General features: G+C 39.0%; 1 protein-coding gene across 1 annotated transcript in view; it reads left to right on the top strand.

Moving 5' to 3' along the window:
• ak5 (adenylate kinase 5) overlaps nt 1-17743 on the top strand; it is a 108025-nt gene that overhangs the window by 18337 nt on the left and 71945 nt on the right. Inside the window, exon 6 of the mRNA XM_031731012.2 lies at nt 16515-16706. Within this exon, the coding sequence (XP_031586872.2) occupies nt 16515-16706 (192 nt within the window). The remainder of the gene's footprint in view (nt 1-16514; nt 16707-17743) is intronic.

The following is a 17743-nucleotide window of genomic DNA, read 5'->3' as shown; positions in this document are numbered from 1 at the left end:
TGAGCTGGTGGCAAATGCTGCACTCTGATTATTGCACTCCACGTGATAGAATTATGGGAGTGTAGTTGGCATTAGTCATTTTTCTCAGGTCCAGTTTATCGGTGCTTCCTTATCCCGCCTTTCTGCCTCTCTACAAAGTTTTATGAAATTCTTGCTGAGAGGCAGAGTTCAGTATTAAAGAGATCAGTTTTTAAAGGTACTGACTGAACTAATTTCTGTAATTTGTATTTTCTCTTTGATTATTAAAATGGTCAATTTTTTTTTTTCATTCAAAATACAACCAGTCAGTGTTTCTACAGTGTCTGTCTTTCTGCTTGTCCCCCACCTAGTGTTTGATATTTGACATTATCACTGACCTCAAGTTCACACCAGGCCCTCTCAAGCTTCTGATCAGCTATTTACCATTTTGCTGTCCAGCCATTGTTCAATGTTCTTAAAATGAACAGGTGACAGCTCACTGAGCAGGAACTCTGAAGACGTTCTGACTGGCAGACTGGTTCATGATCTTTGCATTATCAAGCATCTGACCAAAGTAGGAAGTTGATGATGTTTTTACCCATTTCCTGTGGATCAATAAGGCTTTATCTTCTAGAAACGGCGGTACTTAAAGAAGGAATTTTTATGGGAAGTCACGAAATGCTTTGAAAAGTCATCCATTCATCTTCTTCCTCTTATCCAATCCTGGTGCTGGAGTCTATCCCAGGGTGAGGCAGGGTATACCCTACAGAGGTTACCATTTTATTTCAGGGCAAACACATAAAGACAGACAACCATTCATAATCACATTCACATCCAACTTACAATAATCAACTAACCTGACCCTACGCTCTCTACACTGCATCCAAAGTACACGCAGAGAACCCACACACACGGGGAGAATACACAGAGCGACACCAGACTGGATTCGAACCCAGAACCTTCTTGCTTGTGAGGCGTACAGCCACACCACCATGCTGTTCCCTTTTTGAAAACATCAGGGTTGATATGAAGGTGATAAATTATCAGATTCAAACCCAATAGAACAAATATTCTGGAAACATGGACGCTGGGATACAGCTTGTGTATGCTTTTTTTTCCTCTGAGCTTCTAATGGAAAGTCCGGCTTTACAGCTGAGTGGCCAATTGTGTGTCACAAAACAGTCGATTGCTTTTAGTGGGACTGATGCTCTCGATCACTATTAAACTCACTTAAGATTTATCAGCTTTTTAATGAGCGCTGAGTGACTTTTAGAGCCGTTTACGGCCTTTTGAGGTCAGTAGAAGATAATCCTGACCTTGTAATGTCAGCAATTTTAGCTGCATTACAGGGAACAAGACGGAAGGACATCAGACTTTCAAGTCCCACTTTGGAAGGATTAACATTTCAAGAGGACATTTTATAGAAAAGAATGAATAAAAGTATCACCTTGTCACCGCCAAGTCAGTATATTATACAAGGATATTATATGTTCATTTTTCATTTATTCTATTACTTCTTTGGGCCATAAAACATGAGAAAAACACCAAACACAAGATCCTGCAGCTTCATGTCAAATTCTATTATTATTCTGTTTTAGATCAATGATGGTTCAGCTGGACTCTGAATGCAATGTTTATTGTGAACTTTGGTTTATGTAAATTGATTCGGAACAGACGAGACCAGATTTGCAATTCCTGCTCATTTATTATACAGTATTATTACAAACAGATTGCATATAATTGCCAGCTTGACTCCATTCAGTAGGAAACTGACTAATAATAGACTGATTTCAGCTTATTGCCGTTTTATTGCTGTGTTGATGCATAATGCAAGTTATGCGATCAATAGATCAATAAGTTGACCTTGAAGTCCTTGGTGGATCTAAGGCCAATTTTAATGGATGGTTTACATGACCGGCCTCTACTCATCTACAAAGTTATATCAGAGTTACTTTAAAACTTTTCGAGCTATCGTGTCAACAGTTACACACACCCACACATGCAAACACTACCAAAAACATAACCTCCTTCTTGAAGGTTATGTTTTTATTGGATGTACCATGAAGATACTCAGTGCACCTGATCGCCACTTTTAATTAAAAAACTTTTTGGCCTTTCTATCAAACATTTTACCGCAAATTTAACACATAAGGCAACCTTTAGTTTTCTTGTTGCTCTTGCTCTTGTTGCATTGCATATACTGGTATGTTGATGCAGACATGCTGGAAATATTTCTTGACTCTTTATGGAAAAACTGTGAGGTCTGAACAATTCTCACAGTGTGATTTGTTATTTGTCCAGCAACAACTCTGCTGTACCTTTGGACATAAGATTGCACCAAAAGGTGTTTCACCAGGTTTGATGATCAGTGCAGCAGCAAGTGCATCAATCAATGACAGCATGTGCTGTCGGTGTGTCACGTAAGGAAGCTGTGATGCAGCCTGTGAATATTCTGTAAATATTAAACAGCGTTAGTACTCTCTACAAAACTGCAGCTCCACTGTGGCACAGACTGGTTGATTAAATTTGTGTTTTTTGGGCTCCTGCAGGGAAAACCAGATGGGACTCTTTTAGAAGCGGCACTTACTGAAAGATAGTGTGCAGCTTTAGCTCGTCATCTTTCCAGTCAACACATCCAAATGGCTTGTCAATGTAGACAGCCACAGCCAGTCATGTGGCTCTACAGAGGCTGTTCTCCTCAGTTAGGGTAACAAATGGTCCAAAAGACAATTTCTGTCTCTTGCACTATGTTTCCTATTGCCTTTTTTTGTATGCAGACACGCAAGGAAACGTGCTTCATACACATTGAAATATGCAAAAATGTATTTACATGTACAGTGAAATAAACAGGCAAATGCATAAAACTGCAAAGAGGTCAAAGCATAAAAATGCATGAACGCATATGGTTGTGACACACAACAAATGTGCATTAACACATGAGTGCATGCAAAAAGATGTAACCTATAAATACAGAAGAAAGAGATAACCATACTTAATATATGAAAACATGCTTACAGTAAGTCGAGCACAAACCAAAACAGTCGTTTTTTTGTCATCCCAGACGTCACCATTTCTGTTTTCAGTTAGATGGCGTTAGTCACAGTTTGCTACCGACTCAGTTAAAAACAAGTTTAACACGATCACTGTCACTCTGAGTGTCAAACCTACAGACAATTAGCAGTTCAAGCTGCCGCTCTCCTCGGCTTCAGAATGAGAATCGTCTTTGTTTAGCTGCCTCTGGTCCCACGCTTGTGCTGCATTGTATTCTTTTTGTTGAGCTGACACAGACTTGTGAATCTTGTGAAACATTTAATAAAAAGCATTTCATTTAAAAGATAATACTGAACTTGTATTCACCAAACACAGCCTGACATGAGTCAAGCAAGTCTGATCATGTCTCTGGAAGTATAAATAAGCAGCTTTCTATTGTTAAATCAACTTACAGGTAAACGGATATGATATATCAATGCTGAGTTTACTACCCGAGCTTCACACTCAGTTATAAAACTACCTCATAGTCAGCAAATTTGAATAAAAACCATGATATAAAATACTATGAAGTGGATAAAAATGAGAACTTTGGTTTATTTAGAAAGCTTACTGTAGTTTAGTTATACATAATGTTATGATACTTTAAAATACCTTATTAGGAATTAGTTAGAAAATACTCTGTATATATATATCTATATACGAATCATCACTATTTATATATATATATTAGTCTTCAACTGTGTTTTTTTGCTACTCATTAGCGATAAATTAATTAGGTTGGCCATGGCGCTCTTTTAATTCCTTAGTAACGACTGTACTATAAAAAGTGATCCACAGCTTTTTCTTTCTGCAGCCAGCTGTGCAGAAAGTATCCTAGAAGCATCTTAGAAGCTTTAAATATGCACCAGTCAGCCACAACTTTGAAACTGTCCTGGTCGAGGCATGGAGACAGGACCTGGGTAGATGCTAAATTAGATTGGGATCTGGCAAGTTTCAAGGCTGTGTCAAAGCTTTGAGCTCTTTGTGGATTTCTGCACTGTTTCAGGATGTATTACCCCACTGGGGGAGACTGTGGGGTGAGGGACTGGTCTGGGGTATACGGTGTGTGAAAGTAAATTTCACACGAATGCCAGAACCCAAGGTTTCTCAGCAGAGCGTCGTAATGAGATAGTGCAATGAATAACACTATTTTATATTACTTTAATTTCGTTCAGGTCACAGATTAGCATACTGTTTTGTTTTGTTCTACATATTTAACTTTAACTTGAAAGTCCCTCGAGATCTTTTTCTTTTTTTATCACAAGAGAACAACATTTCCACAGTTGTGAACTTCTGATTACATAAGTAGATGATTTTCCAAGTATGCCAGATTTATTGAACAACAAACAATTTCAGGCATTGTGAGGGGTTTCTGTGGGCCCATCACAGTAACCACTGTGGATATCTAACCCACTCTAATGTCTTTGTTATATCCTCTTGTCTCTCTGGTTTTTGTACCCTCTCTCCCTGTTGTTGTGAAGAGGCCAAGTTTGGGTGTAATAATAGCTCATAATGTGGTTGCTGTCGTCTCCCCGGTCTGCTGCGCCTGACAGCAGATTCCACTCAGTACGTGCTCCCTGTCTGAAAGCTGCCTGAGGAAACAAAACACATAAACAAGAGGATACATGTGGCTGGCTCGTGCAGAGAATCAGCGCTAACCAGGCAACACCCACACAATCACATACTCCTCCCTTCTTTGATACACCTCAAAGCTGAGCTATAAGTGTGTTTCCAGCTGTTCCAAACATGGAGCAGATCACATCTGCTAATGTGTAAACAATTCAATAAACTCACAGTCACTGGCTAACTCATTTATGTTGCCACACATTTGTGTGTTAATAGGCATTTTCACATTCACGGCCCGGAAGTCTTATAATTCTCCACTTTTCATAAGCAGCAATCTCTGAAATTCAGTTAAGCTGATTCAATTTTTTTTTTTTATTGTCAGAATGTTATTTAAGTGTCATTTAAAATAGCTTACGGCGGTTTGTAAAGGTGCACTGCTGTTAGATCAGGACTAGAGAAAGTCTACTGGATGTTAAATAAGGTAGATATCCATGCAGATTTGTTTATAAGTGTGTCTTAGCAACTGCTTAGAAACGGTTCATAAAGTCATTAATGATTGGATGTGAGGTGATGACCACTTAGATAGTAATGCAAGCATGTGGCAGGCCTGGGGTTTACAATAACCAGTATTTGTTTTAAGGCTTGAAGCTTTTATTGTTATGGTCAGTGACCAGACTGCAAGTTGTGCATCACTTCAGCCAATTCCATTAACTTCTCAACTGCATTTAAGGTGTTTTTAATTTTTTTAAAGATTTAAATATAGCTGATTGTACTACAAGGCTGCCCAAGAATTCTTTGGTCAACTTTTCAAGAGAAAAATTTCTTAGTATTTCATTTGAATCCTATTTAACACTAATTAGCAGGTATCTATTAGTGCAGTGGACCTGTATGGTCTACGGATGCACTCCACCCACTTGTCTAAATCTAGTCTCTTCTTGCCAGTAGGGATATTTCACTAGCAAGAACCCCAACCCAAAATATGAATGATAATCATTTATTGATGAGCTGCAGCAGAGGGTAAAGTATGGCAGAGGCCTAAGTGGAGATCTGTAGTGGCTCCCGGCCTGGCAAATCTCCCTATACGTCTCAGAGACACTGACAAAAAGGGGAAAAGTGAAGGAAGGGTGAGGCATACAAATGAGAACAAATGGGTTTGTGGTGCAATGAGTTTACAGGAAGTAATGTTTGAGGTTTGGTGCACTCTGGTTTTTTTCCCCTTGTCTCTAAAGAGAATGATAGGCTATAAAATGAACCAATGTTATTTAGTTAGATCATAGATCAACAAGCTGACAGACTGAATAGACGTCTCTTTGCAACCAGAGGAGTCGCTGCCTTCTGACTTACAAAGAATGCAGGTTTATGGCACTTTTGCATTTCTGGCTTCACTTTACAGACGTGGAACCTTTTTATGTTAAACAATGAATCAAACAATAAATAAATTAGTATATAAAGAATACACTAATAATCCTTGAGAAAATTATGTGGTTACAGTTGCTCCAAGACAATGAGAACAGCAACAAACTGAACTAAATTAAATTAAAAGATATATTACAAAGTTACAAAATATAAGAAATAGCTCTAATATATACAAACAGCTCAATTATAAATATCCAAAATATTACAAAGATTAAATATATATGATTGACATTTTACTCTAAACTGTAAACTGTAAATCTGTGCATTAGATGGAGGAGTTGTGCAGGGAGATGGCCACAGGCAAGAATGATTTCCTGTGTCGTTCAGTGGTGCATTTGGCTAATCTGTCTCTCAGTGAACGTGCTCTTGTGATTGGCCAGCACGTCATGGAGTTGGTGGCAGGTATTGTCCAGCATTGTCCTTATCTTGGACAACATCCGCCTCGCCGACACCACCTTACGGGAGTCCAATTCCATCCCCACAACATTAGTGAAATCTTCTGAAGCCAGCAGGTCTCTGTCCATTGGCTGAAGTCTGTGGTGTAGAAGGTGAAGAGGAAAGGGGAGAGGACGGTCCGTTGTTGTGCCTCTGTGTTGCTGATCACCTTATCAGACACACAATGTTAAAGACACACAAATTTTGGTCTTCATGTCAGGTAATCAACAATCCAGGATGCAAGAAAGGCATCCACCTGCATCGCTGTCAGCTTATCACCCAGGAGAGGTTGGCCTGATGGTATGAATGCACTGGAAAAGTCAAAAAACGTGACCCTCACAGTGCTCGCCGGCTTCCCCAGATGGTGGTAGACACGATTGAGCAGGTAGATGATGGCGTCCTCAGCTCCGAGACGGGGCTGGTAAGTGAACTGAAGGGGATCCTGATGTGACCTGACAATAGGTCGGAGTTGGTTAAGGATGAGTCTTTCCAGGGTCTTCATGACGTGGGGAAGTCAGTGCCACAGGTCTGTAATCCTGGGAGACACTGAGAAGTGGCGTCTTTGGTACAGGGTGCCACAAGGATTTTTTGTTTTTTTCTAAATCAACAAATATATAGCTGAGTTTCCAGTTGCCTTTTCAGCATCTTTACATAACTTATTTGGCATCATTCAGCTGTCAGATCAGAGCACAATGTATCTCATGCGATTCCACGTCATGTGCAGCAGTTAACTATGACATCTGGGAGCAGCAGACAGTTTGTAGCCAGTTTGTTGGAAGTGTTTTAGCTGTTGGTGAGTAGAGTTTTCAGTTAAACATCAGTTTAGATTGTAATAACTTCATATTAATAAGATAATATTGGATGATGTTTAAGCATATTTGGATACTATTGCTATATTATTATTCTTGAGTTGATCTTGGGTTCCCAGCATTCTGCTTTGCTTAAAAGCAAGAATGTAAATATTATGTTTAATGCTCTAAATTAATAAATGGAAACATCCATGATAGTTTCTGTGTAATAAGCAGTAAACAGCTGGAAAATGCAAAACATCCAGTTTCGATTTACCACGTTAATAAACTATTACACTTTATGTTTGATAATTACCTGGAAGTACCTGTGGTATTTCTGTGTATTCTGGTTTGCTTTTAAGCAAAGCAGAATGCGGGAACCTAATGTAGGAATTATTCAAACAATATAATATAGTACTACTATCCAAATATGTCAAACTGATGCAGTGCTAACACAGAGAGAGAGGGAACCAAACACACTCACAGTCACTTATTAACCTAATTTATTAACCTTTAGTTTTGAGGCGGCACGATGCGGCTCAACTTGTTTTACATTACAGTGCAGTACCACCTAATGTGGTGATGTACGGCATGAACACCACAACAAAGGTGGACGTTAAAGCGATGGCATGCCTTCTGCTTGGTCTGTAGCTTTTCGTTAGACACAGGGATCACACAGTTGTCTGTTTGCAACCATTTACCTCGTTGCCGTGTTTCAAAAATGGTGGTTTTGATTTTCGTGAAGAAGATGCTCTCATGAATCATCAAGCGATGCGACTGACTAACCGATCGGTGGCATGCAGTTTGCTGACATCACACTTTCAGATCACCTCAGTATTCGACCTACCGGTCAAGCAGGTACTAAAAAAGTACCGGGTACCAGATACTATCACCTAATGGAAAACCCTAAAAACGATTTTGAACTATGCCAAGCCAACCCTGATGATACAATTTAAACTTATTTGGTTGCTAAATTGTCTATTATATTTTGACATAACACTTGTCCATCCCTTGACATAGGTGCTTTTTTTAATGCTTGAATGACTCATCAGTCAGTGTAAGAAGCATAACAAAACAAATCCTCTGAAAATTGTAAAGTATGTGGAAAATGAATGTCCAAAGAAATATTTTGAAAGACGTTCAGAAAACCTAGAGAACTCAAGACCACTTTAAAAAATAACAAAAAATGTCTGGCTTCTTGGAATATAAAGAAACGAGATGCTACCTAAGACTTCTACATATAGACATGGGCAAAACGTGGACAATATATAAAGGAGCATTTTGTATGGTAAAAGATGTACATAGGTATTATATTATTTAGTTAAACCATGACATCTAATTATTAACTGTTTATTTTATCTCAAAGATTACAAAATAGATATCCCCAAATTATTTATTTTTATCTCAACAACAATTCAAAAACCGGATCTGTCAGCTGCGAACGTCTGCTGGAAATCTTCACAATCGAGTGGCTAAAAATGTTTTTTACTTATTACATTCTTCCCTTAAAGAATATTTTCCCTCTGCCAGTACTATACAGCTACACCTGAAACTGCTGTAAAAGACTTATGTAAGCTGTCGTATCATGCTGCTGCTAAGCGTCCCTGTGAGGCTGCTGAAGATTCAAAACTCTTTATATTCATTAGCAGCACAGCACTTCTAGACCAAGAGGGCTTAAAAAGAGAGAAGAGAGGAAAAAGGCTCACTTACTGAAAGAGACTGCTGTGATTAAAGATGAAGGAGGAGGACGTAGAGCAAGTTACACACTCAGTTACAAAGTCACAGAGAGCCTGGAGACTCCAGCAGTTTGTATTGGTGAGGCAGGTAGTTTTAGCTCAGAGACACAGATGTTGATAAAATGACTGCCTAACAAACAATTTGACCCAGTGGGAGTTGTTGACAGCAAGGATTTACATGAATGTTGTGTGAAAAATGTGAACCAATAGTACTGTGAACTATTCAGGTCAGAGGTGAGTGTGTTTACACGGGCATGGCTATTTCGGGAGTCAAATACAGGATATGGTCTAGGACTAAAAAACACACGTCTCTTACGATAAACAAAGAACTGTTTAGTTATCACTCTTTCTGTGCTTGATACTGTAATCATACGCCTCATACTGTATACTTGATCGATGAGTCGCCAATCTGATATCATCTTTTACCCTCTCTTAAAAAACTCAACTCGCAATAGTAGATTTTTTTGGACATTGCGGTTCACAAACTAAGCCTATTAAGGTTATATGAATTGTCTGAAGCAATCCATATAGCACCCCTCCCCTCCCTTCGAGACCGTCTTCCCCTTACGATATATTTTAATTGGCTGCCACTCATAAACAGAAGGTTGGAACAGCAGGTGGGAGGGGCTTCTGCACTCACAGCAGTGGGAAAACGACTGTCTGAAACCTTATGTTTAAAGCAGCCTGAAGTCTGAGCTCTTGGTTTACAGGGATTATCGGCACAAACACTGATCTCGTTATTTGAGACATTGCACACATTTAATATGAGTATCTGTAAACTTTGATTACGTTACTTTCAGACAGGCTCAGTGCTGCTTTGAGCTTCATATTCTGAAAGGTTCAGCACTTTATTTTCAGATCCCACATTGCCTGGGAACCTGCGAGCTTGGGGACAACTGAGTGATCCTCTGAGGGCCCGCAGCATCCATTTTCATTACTCAGCCCATGCTGCTACTTTGCCTTTTTCAGCATCACAGCAGCAATTTATGGGCAACTCCTCTGGGCCACCACAGCAATCCAGCTCTCTTTATAGCAGCCCAGAGAGACCATCTATCCCTTCATCGTCCCATCAAGCCATTTAGCAAATACTCCTATTGAGTATGAAAGTGCCAGTTTGTTTATTTGCCACTGTCAGTTGGCTAGGAGAGGTCCCTAAATCCTAAACACACACATCTACCTATTTATCAGCTTTGGCTTTAAATAGTCATGGAACATCAATCACAATTTTGGGTGTCTACCGTAAGTCTCTGATTGTTTATCGATCAGTTTCCTGCATGAATCTTGTCTCGTAAATCCATACTCATCCATCATACTGGGTATTTAAAAAGTGTAAAAAGAGCAGCAGCTACACTGCAGTAAGTGCTCGTTCTTATAAAAACAACAGAGAGAAACTCAACTTTCTGCTCTGAGAATAATTAATTTCTGCGTATTACAAATGTGCATTTCTTTATCTCCCTCCTCCTGCAAGACAGAGACTTCCCTGGTCTACGGGGAAGTAAAAGAAAACAAACTAACAGTAACGTTATGTAATTGTTCTTTTAGCAAGCTTACACAGCTTTCTTCATCCGCAGCAAGAAAAAAATCTATTTGTTTTTTGTGAATTTCCATCTAGACACATAACCACTGAATATGCAAGATAAGTGGGAGGGTGACATTTACAGAATCTGCACAGGTTACAGTTAAAGACTGAAGTTTCTTCTTTGTTGGCATTATAGTTTTCTGTGTGACTCTGGGACAAAATCAAAGATTTACAAAAGGAATTTCACTGCTGGTTATGAACCTGAGTTAATGGTTACAGAAATCATCTTTTAAATAAAAGCACATGTACTTTTGACAGCTTTCTGTTCTACCCCAGTAACAGATTGATGAGTTGAACTCTTTGTTTATCATCTATTAAAAAAATCTTAAGGAAAAGTGTCCAATGTTTGATATTTCATGGGTCTCAAGAATTAGATTTTGCTGCCATTATTGGTCTTGTATACACTCATCTGTGTACGATGACCTGCAAAACTTCAAATTAAGCATCAGAATGAGGAAGAAATGTAAATAAATGACTTTGAATGTAGTTGCTGGTGTTGGACAAGCTGGTCTGAGCATTTCACAAACTGCTGACACACCGGACACAATCATGTCTGGGGTTTACAGAGGATGGTCTGATAAAGAGCAGCAGTTCTCTGTGCAGAATAACATCTCTGAACGTGCAGTTTGTCAAACTTTGAAGCAGATGGCCTGCAGCAGCAGAAGACCACACCTGGTTCTACTCTTATCAGCTAACAGGAAACTGAGCGATGGTTCACACAGCTTCAGCAAAACTAGACAACGAAAACCTAAAAACAAGACCTGGTCTGTTAAGTCTTGATTTTACAAAGCTCAATTCATCTCAAGATAGTTTCTTAAATATGACAGTGAGTTCACTGTACTCATAGTCACCAGATCTCAGACAATCACTAAATCATAACAACAGTTGCCTCAAGGCACTTTAAATAATACTCAGTCCAGTACTTTCAAGACAAGTACTAGTAAGATGTACTTAATAAAGTGCCCAATTTGTAAATGTAATGGAGGGTGTTTCAAACACACATGCAATATTTTGAATTTTGTAACTCTTGATTGGACATGAGACGTTTAAAGACAACCACAGTGTTCTGCGGTATAATGTAGTTGGCATAATATATTATGCTTTATAGACCAGTTATCCAATGAATCAAGGAAATAACTGCAAGACTCAGTATAACAATAAAAATTAATGTTAACTGAGGTTCAGCAGAATACACTCAATGAAAGATTAATGGGATTAGCCCATTATGCAATTAGTTAACTAAAAGGAAATGAAACTGCAACTATCTTCAATTCATCATTTTTAAAGAAAATAAAATGCCAGCTTTAGTGTTCCTGGAAAATCTTTTGGGTTTTTATTAGAGATGGACCGATCCGATATTACGTATCGGTATCGGTCCGATACTGACCTAAATTACTGGATCGGATATCGGCGAAAAATAAAAAATGTAATCCGATCCATTAAATATCAAAAAAGCATCGCACAAAACTTGCAACACGGCCTAACTCGGCTCATAACCGTAGCACGTTGCAGCAGTATGCCTCACGTGATAGAGTGGCTGTGTGTATTTGTAGCCTCGCTACCAAACCAGCATTTTATCTCCGAGGAAGTTATCCCAGAGAGAAGTAAAGCAAGTGTGTAAGTTCATCTCTGAATGTTTGTAAAGCGTTCCCACGTTAAGGTTAACAACCGATATATGGAGTGACTGCCTCTCCCTCACCTTTCCTGCCACTTCAATCGTGAAACTGCTTAACGATCAGCTGATCGGCTTTTTTGTCTCTCTTCTTTGTTTTTGGCCCACTTTGCACCAGAAAGAGGAAACCAGCGGCTGAACAACAGCAGCACGTTTAAGCTTGATAAGCTGTTGTTAGAATTTATTTAATATTACTTTCTACACCAGGATCCTTTTCTACGTAGCTGACGGCTGGTAACTGTGCAGGGGCGGATCTAGCAAAGTTTAGCCAGGGGGGCCGATAGGAAAAGGGGGCACAAAGACATACTTTTCTTTCTTATTCTCATTTAAAATATCTAGCTTTTAATTAATAATTATCTGAATCTTACTCCCAAAGTTTTAATCTGATGTAAAATGTATAGAAGTGCATTACTATATATAGTAACTCTTAAGTCTATATACCCTAGTAAGCTATAGTACTTGGGAAGGTACCATCTGTGAATTCTGCAATTCTGTTGAAGAAAGATGTTGAATCTATTTAATTATTCTTGAAAAATAATTTGTTTCTGTGCATTTTTTTTCACCTTGCATCAAATTAAAGTTGATTACATCGATTAAGCATCATGAGGTGGAGGGTGGGTGGTTCCCTATTTTTTTTTTTTTTTTGCTGGGAGTTTGCAACCCTATTAGTTAGGTTGCTTAATATTTCTGCTAAGTACTCTTTAAAATACCAGAATAGGGAGGATGGAGTAGGTTTAAGTTAGGTTTTAAGTTAGGTAAGGTTTATTAGATTGATCAGTGTTGCTGAACTATGAAATATTTTGGGTGCAGTGTATTTTTTACACACAGGTATAACAGAATAGCTTTAGTGTTGTTGTTTATTTAAACTTGAGTATGAACTTATACAAAATGCAGCAAGATATTTTAAAAAAAACAGTTTTATTGATTAAAAAACACAATATCGGATTCATATCGGTATCGGCAGATATCCAAATTTATGATATCGGTATCGGTATCGGACATAAAAAAGTGGTATCGTGCCATCTCTAGTTTTTATTTGAGATTCTGTTGGACAGCTTACTTGTATTAGTGACTTATATAGACCGAGTGATTCAGCTGCAATCGGCTGCCATCCTCCAATTTCTACAGTATATATGGTGACATTTATTTAAACTATGCAGTTTTGTTCTATTCATTTAGACAGGTTAGAAAGCTCCTGGAGACATCAAAGATTTAAAATCTGTTTCTCTCCATGAGAGATGCAGGGCGGATGGAGAGGAAACCACCCGAGAACAATTGGGTCTATACAGACAGATGGAGACGCCTGATAGTCTACAGCTACATATGTTTAGAAAGGAAGAGGAGAATGAAATTAACTCAAGGCAGCCAAGTTCACTCTGGACCGGAGCCCATATTCAACTGTTTCTTTGTGTAAGGCAGTATTATGTGAAAAAGTATGAAACAAGATTTTTCATTTAAATGAATCAGTTTTTTATCTCAATAAACCAGAAACAAAACCTAATAAAATGGCACACAAATCCAATCACAACAAAACAAACAAAAATCCTTAAATGCTAAAACCATTTGTTAGCATACAGCAACAGTCTTATGTACCTTCTGTGATAGATATTAACTTTCCATTGCAGCACAACAGGAAGCCGCGTCAATTGCAGCCATCGGTTTTTTTTTTTCGTTTTTGTTGTTGTTTTCCCTTCAATCGAGTGCATTTAGCAGAACATCCCTAAAAGGTTATTAGCAATGATGTTTGGCGCAGCCATCAGGTCAGCATCAGCCTGCTTATGCACCTTATTTAGGACTCTGTATGAGTGTGTGTTTGAAAGAAAGCCGCCACATGCTTCCTGGCCTTGAAGCAAAACAGATAGATTCACTTACTGAACTGCCGGCATTAAAACAGCCTGACATGATGTCTTTTTACTCCAGTCTAACGCGAGGACAACCATTTTAATAAAGATCTATCTAAAAACTCTTTCTCGTAGCAAACAGCCGCTATAAGACTCAAGCCTGAGTCGCACTGCCGGAGTGGCATGTGCCTCGATAAGCATCGTCGTTCAGACTACTTTTAGTTCTCTGGCATTGTGCCAGATAAAATGCAGACTCTGGAGTGTTCATCAAGTCCATTTCATCAAAGTGAAACACGAGCTGGAGGAAACTACAAGACAAGTAATAAACTGCTGTGCAGGCTTTATATAGAGCAAGGTTCCCACTGGTGGTGGGTTGTCAGGTACAAGATGAGGAGGATATTCAGTGCTTCTGTGAGTCACACCTGAGGAGGTCAGAACTACCATAGAAACCAAATTGCCTGACTTTGATGATGCTTTACGTTATGCAGATAAAAGCATCCTTCAGTGATCTTTAAATGGCCGGCAGATACGGCATGTCTGCACTTGTTAGTTAGACACTTTACAGGGTGGAGCAGCCAAGCTCACTGTTGAACGTGTATTAGTCAGTACCAAACATTTTAGGCACTTAACTAAAGAACTTTAACCTAATGAAGACTTCGTGACAACAACAGGTACAACAACAAGGACATCCCCAAAAAGAGAATGGCTTTGGACGGGGTGCAAAAGACCATTGCCTTCTCCTGACAGATATTTTTTTAGTTTTTCTTGGTGCTACTGTCCTTGTCACTACTGATGGCATGAAAATGACACAGTATCTTAAGCCCACAAGACAGTTTGGCCAGAAAAAAGTACACAAGTCGCCTGCTGGATTTTATTTTGTAGGGCCTGAGTAGTGCTCCAAACCTTCGTGTGACAGTACATACTGTAGCTGCTCTGCCTGTGCAGCTTGAATGAGAGTTACCTTGCTGCTGTCTCTTCAGTGTACTTTTAATTGCACCAAAGCAAATGAAATTGATCCATTATGGTTTATGCTTGCTAACTGGACAGAGTGTTATCACTGAAATTTAACTGAGTTAGTGTATTTAGGCCCTATGTACGCCCTATGTATGTGAAAGTGCTTTGTTGTTCTGGGCACATTGCAAATAGTCACTACATTGAGCTGACCGACTGTACATTGTGACAACTGCAGCATTTTGAGCTAAAAAGATTAACTCTGCTCACACTCTCCTTTTTTGGTTGCAAGGCTGTAAAGGTTTAAATGACACAAATTCAGTTGACACACTAACCTTTCTTTTTCTATTACAAAACAGGTCATGAGCACCACAGACCACATCTTCTAAACTGAACGCTGAACTTTGCGATAATGATTTTTCTGATGACTTTTCTGTTTATGCACTGGCTGCTTGGATGTTCTGTAGCCGGGCTGTTGAGGCAGATTAATTAAAAGCCTGATTACCACAAAGAGAAGTTGAATGTGATCTTATTACTCCTTATTTTCAATCTTATTTGTTGTCAATCATTAGAAACAGCATAAAAAAATCTAAATCAAAGCATTTTGATTTTGTCAAAAGACCACCTGCTGCCACCTACTTTTTTTTAATAAATTTGAAAATTCATGGATAACAACAATCATTATATTTTACCATTAACAAATATCGCTTCAATAAAAGAGCTTGTCCATACTGGCAGATTAACCATTAGAGAAACATAAAAAATGATTTTGGTAATTACTAATGGCATTAAAACACTCAGTGGTGATCTATATACGCAAATGTATGTAAGAGCAATCATAGTGTTGTTTACATACGGCTGATATGGGGTTATTTATCTTGAACTGTTAAATCCAAACTGGCTCCTGTCTACACACAGAACCACTGACATGATTATGAAACTGCTGCTTGTTGGATTATATCGAAGTCCCTCAAAAAAGATGCTAATTTTTAGCTGAGCTTATCTACGATTTCATCCTCCTCTGTTTATTACACAAAAGCAACAATGCAAAGAAAAGCTTTCTGAGTGGCAGCTTATGTGCTCATCTTCTTTTGAGGGGGGACAGTATGAACCTGTCTGAGTCATAATCCCACCTGTATTAAAACTGCGGCATCGCTGGTGCAGCCACGGGCTATTTTCTACGTGACAAGCTGAAATCCTCAAGGCAATGAATTCCAGTGAAATTCAAGTAGATTTATTTCAAAAGCAGGAAATATCTCTGTGTGTACACACACTATATATATACCCACTGTATATATACTGTCTCTTCAGACCTTAGAAAGATCAGGTTTTATTTCTGAATGAGTTGCATTTTTATCATTTTGACCTGAGTGAACTGAATTTAAAAATGAGACTGACCTGGGTCGACCGCAGAGATTTGAAAGAGTCAGCACCTCTGAGGTTCCACAGGGTCAGATTATGGCCATCACATATAAATGAAGACTTTTATGAGAGGTAAAGTATTTACAGTAATGGTTAACATATTCTCTTCTCTCCCACTAGATCTGTACTCCTGACCTTGTGGTGTTCCTGGCCTGCACTAACCACCGTTTGAAGGAGAGGCTGCAGAAACGAGCCGAGCAGCAGGGACGGCCTGACGACAACCCCAAGGCCATTGAGCGCCGTCTGACCAACTTCAAACAAAACACCATTCCTCTGGTCAAATACTTCCAGGAAAGGGGACTTATTGTTACGGTAAGGCTGCTGAAAAACCCATTTTTAGAGAAATTATACTCATACAGCACTTCAAACCAAAGGATGTGGAGATCAGGGTGGTGGGTGGGTGAACACAGCTTCCAGCTGGCACAGAATTGACGTTCACATAATCATCCATCCATTCATTATTTTTCTTAACTCCTTACCCAGCCCCAGTTTCCACGAGAGTTGGAACCTATCCCAGACACCGCACAGTGCTCTCACAGAGAGACGCAACCCTGTATGGTCACATCCACAGCTACGGCCAATTTAGAATCACCAATTAACCTAAAATTGTTCGTTTTTTGTGGCAGTAAGTCACAGCTATGCCAAACCCACATAGAAAGGCGGATGGAGCCAGAACCCACCGCAAAAGTTAACCATCACATCACCTTGAATCACCTTGAAACCCTCTAGCTCAAGTGTCAAAAATTGATTATTATTATTATTATACTCCCATCATATGTGCTCTAAGTCAGAGGTGAGAACAATTTCCATTTTTGGGGGCTGTTTTTACAGATTTTTGAAGAATGTTTATACAATTGGGAGTGGTTGAGCATGAGCTAGTAATTTCATTTATTTGTAACCTCAAAAGCACTCTAGCTATAAGGTGAAGGGCTTTTTTTATAATTGCAGTTTAATTGGTAGCCATTGGGTGATGGGTGACTAGCAGGTACGCGTGCCTCTCCAGCCACTTCTTTGTTATTTAACCCTAATGGCTTAATCCCAATACACATCATTCATCACGTATGACTGCAGGCAATTTAAAAACCACAGCATCTGATGAGACTGTTGCCACTGGGCAAGTCTTAATGCCAGGTCAATAAAATGAAGAAAAAGTTCTCTTTGGATGCAACTGGAAAAAAATTGCTATTGTTTCTGTGATCATACACAACAGGACTGAGCAAATGCCATTTTTGTTCTAATGAGGGTGCTTGGTAAATACTCAGGGGACTTAATTAGGCTTCTTAAAAGAAATCCATCCGATATTTGTTAAAACCAAGGTTGTTAAGACAAAATTGTTGAGATAGTGTGTA

The sequence above is a fragment of the Oreochromis aureus genome, linkage group 18 (assembly GCF_013358895.1).
Source record: "Oreochromis aureus strain Israel breed Guangdong linkage group 18, ZZ_aureus, whole genome shotgun sequence".
NCBI lineage: Eukaryota > Metazoa > Chordata > Actinopteri > Cichliformes > Cichlidae > Oreochromis > Oreochromis aureus.
This window is presented reverse-complemented; position numbering and strand designations above follow the sequence as displayed.